This window comes from Pteropus alecto, unplaced genomic scaffold (assembly GCF_000325575.1).
Source record: "Pteropus alecto unplaced genomic scaffold, ASM32557v1 scaffold69, whole genome shotgun sequence".
In the NCBI taxonomy this organism is placed as follows: Eukaryota; Metazoa; Chordata; class Mammalia; order Chiroptera; family Pteropodidae; genus Pteropus; species Pteropus alecto.
The window spans coordinates 8,858,323-8,862,732 of record NW_006494610.1 but is presented as its reverse complement, the minus strand read 5'-3'; the positions used below and the strand labels follow the sequence as shown (position 1 = coordinate 8,862,732).

The following is a 4,410-nucleotide window of genomic DNA, read 5'->3' as shown; positions in this document are numbered from 1 at the left end:
TTCTTTTTTCCTGAAGATAAACATGAGTGGAAAAGCTGTTGAATAGAATGTGCTGTGTAGCCTGAACTTTTATGTACTCAGTGCATAATGCGTTTGGCCCTTCTTTGCCTCAGGTGAATAAAACTGATTGTAATTTTGTAGTATAAAGCCGAAGGTTAAAGTATAATTATAATAGCAATACTTAATTACTCATGATGATATCAAGGTACTGAAGAGTAATAAATAAGCCGAAGTATGTCTAATATCTTGCCTATTAGAGAGGGAAAAGAGTTAGAAACTTATATCGAGTTAACAAAAGTAGTTCAACTAGAAAATTTGAAAAAGTAGATATACTTAATCAATTTTTCTCTCTGTCTCTCTGCCTGTCTCTCTGTCTGTCTGTCTGTCTATCTCTTTCAAGCATATCAGTCCATGTCTGAAGTAATGTTACCTAACTACTTGTATCTTTGCTTATATATCAGTCAGGCTGGTGTTAGACTAATAACTGTCTAACCATGTAATTCTACAGAATAAATTACCTAACACTTCTATTTTCTGATGAACTTGATTCAATAGTAGTGGGAGTGTACGCTATTTCACTTCAGTTTTACTTTAAAGCAGACAGAGCCTAGGTGGTACCCAGGCATACCCATTGCATGACATCTCTAGGCTTAGGGTCTGTAGAAGTCATAATAATGGATTTTCAGGTTTAGAGAGGGAGAAGGAAAACATGTGCTGTCCCCTAGGTCCTCCAGTGGACATTTTTGGGACTGTTTGCTCCTTGCAGAAACTCCTCTCTGTAGTACACAGGGCTACTGAAAAAAAGGATAAAGATTCTTGATAAATCAGATAGATTCACAACTACGTTATGGCATAGAATCAGAAAAGGGGCAAATATATGCATATACATATATTTGCATATACATATACACATACATATATGCATATCTATCTTAGCAACCATATAGTGTAATTTTAAAATCATTTCTATTCTATCTGTCAGACTGGCAAATGATATTGACATTGAATAATTTTTAGTGAATTTTATATAGGACATAACTTTTGAAAAAAGATAACTTAATCTTTGAGTTGTATTTTTTAATAGATTCATAATATTATATGAACAAAACTGGAATTTAACACTATGGTTTTCCTGTCCCAATTTTAAATGGGCTTGCAAAACCATAGAATCAACAGAGATTCTCCTAGAGCTTTATAAAGGTGGGAAGGAGAGTGTCAGATGGTAGTGGTGAGACTAAGTTAGAAATCAAGGTCTCTGGGTTCCTACCAGTGCTGTTATAGTTACTCTGTCTGTTGATCTTCCATATAAGAATTCGAGTGAAGAACGGGTTAGGCTTCTGAAATTAAAAACTGATGATTTTGTCTTACCATCTTATTTTACACATGAGAAAATTGAGATACAGAGAGATTAAAAGGTTTAGCCATGATCACCTGGTAAGAAAGTAGCAAATCAGTTTTTGGTTTAATCTCTAACCTACTAATCTCAATTACTTCAGGTTGGATTCTTATATTTTATTGCTACCTTACTTTATAACTTCCAAATGAGAGTTGGGAGGAGGTGGTCTATGACATGGGTATTCAGCAAAATATTACTTAATAAGCTATCCTGAATATGATTATGTGTGCATAGTATACAAGACAACAGAAAGATATTCTGTGGTTAGCAATTACTCTGGTTGTTTAAAAGATTATATTTCAAGAAAATTTTAAGGTGCTATACAAGTATACATTCCAAGAAAATTCTTCTTGATAATAGCCAGTCCTTATTATCAGCTTTAAGTAATTTGTTCCATCGTATTGTGATGACCTTGGCCAAAGCCATACAAGGTAGCACGTTTCATAATGTTAGAGAGTGAGGAAAGCTGTTCTTCACACTCCACCCCAGACAATTAAAAAGCCAACCCCACCTGCTCAATGAGGCACAGAATTTCACAGGAAAAAATAAACCATTTGTTTAGACTTATGTGTTTTTCTTTCACATTTGAAAAATCATATGACACTCATGACTATTCAAGCTTCTTAACCACCAAGACCTCAGTGTGAATGAACTCTTTACATCTTGATTTACATTGGAAGCACAGGTAGAGGAAGTTCATGAAGGATAAACAAGAATAAAAAAGAAATAAAATTGCCATGGAAAAAAATTTTGTAACATTTATCTTTTCTGTTTTGGGAAAAAAGTCTAATTTTTCTTATTTTCTCACCATTAATTACTTAGTTATATTCTTGAAATATTCTTGAAAAGTAATATTCTTGAAAAAACTAAATGGTTCTTCAAGTACAAAAAATACTAATAAAATCATAAGATCACTGTGTGGCAGCAAAGCTGTGGAGGGAAAATCTGAAACCATATATAATTTTTTAAAATTACATTTACAATTTTGACAAAAATATTCTGTGCATGATTCTTTCTTGTCTGTAGCCTCCATTCTGTTGGCATTTATGTTTTACTTGGCCATGGACATTTTGAAGTAGGGAATATTTGATTATAAGCTACAAAGCACATTTTGCCTGTTCATCAATATCGAGTCAACCCATTTAAAAAATGCTATTACAACCAAAATAGCTCAAATGAGTATATTTTCCAATACTAGTCAAAATAAGAAATTCTTATTAATTTTGTTATAAGAGGATCCACTTATTACACAAATTATTTTCTTCTAATCTTTATGAAATAACTTCAGTAAAAAAAAAATACCAAAAAAGATTGACTATGTGAAATACATACTGGCACAAACTAGTTTATTTCAGTAGAATTAACATGAATCAATTGCCCATGATAATATGAATAATATTGCAATTGAATATATACAAAAATATTTGAGACTAGTAACAAAGCAATGCTTATTATTAAAACCAGGCATCCTCTACATTCTATATTTTCTTCAAATTCTTTGCACATTTAGTCTATTTAAAAGTCAATTATTAATAATAAAATTGGAATTAAAGTATATTTCTTTAAAATATTTCAGTGTTTCAACACTGTTTATAAGAAACAATTCAGGCGTAAGCTCAGTATTCATGAAAATGGGATTTTCTTTTGACAGTGATAATAATTTTGGTGATATTAGAGAGTATTCTAGTATTGATTTTCTGGTAATGTATCTTCCCAATTTACCCATTTTTTTTTTTTTAAACAGATATCTGACAAATGAGTAGAAGAATTCGTTCTTTCTGAGACTCATCAGATCACTTCCTATAAAATCCATATCTTGCCGTTTATTTGTGAATAAGGTATGGTAAAGATAACATCTGTTACCATACTTGCTTAGCACTTAGAGAAGATATCAGTTCACACACATTTAGTCTGCAGGGAGTGGATAACTGTGTTTGGGTAGAGAAGCCAGATAAAGGGTGAAGATGCAACCAAGTAAGTGTCCCAGGCTGAGGAAAAGTAGGCAAGGGTGAGAGCACAGTAAGCATGTTCTTCTGGAATAAGATTGTAATAGGTTGATCATCCATAGGAAGAAAGTTTAAAAGAGGAGAACTTTAAAGAACTACTTTATGTGATAATATTTTTTATTTCTACCATTGGTAGGTTGTAAAAAGCAAGAAAGGGGAGGATATGATATAATCTAGAAGGTCAGTTTCTTAAAACAGCAAAAGAAAAAAAAAGCATTTGTTTACTGATAACTGGCAAAATGACCTGTTTCATATATGTGTTTTCTTTGTACTTTGGTCTGTTTGTATTGATATTTAAGCTTCTGTTTTATGATCTCTTTCTAATGATAGAACCATACTTCTTGGAAACCACATTAGTTGGACCTGGGATTTTGAAAGAAGCGAGTTGAACCTTAATTTCCCCCTGAACAAGAAAAATGGGCTGCGATCGAAACAATGGGCTCATCGCTGGTGCTGTCATTGGTGCAATTCTGGCTGTGTTTGGAGGTATTCTAATGCCAGTTGGGGACATGATTATTGAGAAGACAATAATAAAGGTATAAGTAGTCCAAAGGATATATCTTGTCATTCTCATTCGTTTTGTTTTCTGTCCCATATTCGTTTTGGGTAGCTGTTTGATATTTCATGAAAACTGTTGACTTTTATATTGAAGTCACTTTTATGACTTCAATATAAAAGTGATTATGAACAATTGCAACTGTACATAATAGAGAAACATGAAAAGTATAATGTTTATTTGATACGAATGCATTGTTATCTTAAGCACGAATATCCAAATTCTGATAAAAGCTATTTAGAGTTATATAGATTAATTAAAATGTTTATGTCTAAAGAGTAAGCTGATATACTTTTGAATAAAAAATAGGTAAATATGTTTTGTGAGGGAACATGTATAAAAGTAGTTGTACTTTGGTAAATACTAAAAATAGTAAATGCGTATCATATATACTATAGATTATAAATATATAAGTACATATTATATATAGTCACTTAAACATTTGTGTTTAA

General features: G+C 31.8%; 1 protein-coding gene across 1 annotated transcript in view; it reads left to right on the top strand.

The window, feature by feature from the left end:
• Positions 1-3,147: 3,147 nt before the first annotated feature.
• Positions 3,148-4,410, top strand: part of CD36 (CD36 molecule) — a 33,623-nt gene continuing 32,360 nt past the window's right edge. Inside the window, exons 1-2 of the mRNA XM_025042187.1 lie at positions 3,148-3,234; positions 3,733-3,938. Coding sequence (XP_024897955.1) covers positions 3,819-3,938 — 120 coding nt within the window. The 5' untranslated portion in view covers positions 3,148-3,234; positions 3,733-3,818. The remainder of the gene's footprint in view (positions 3,235-3,732; positions 3,939-4,410) is intronic.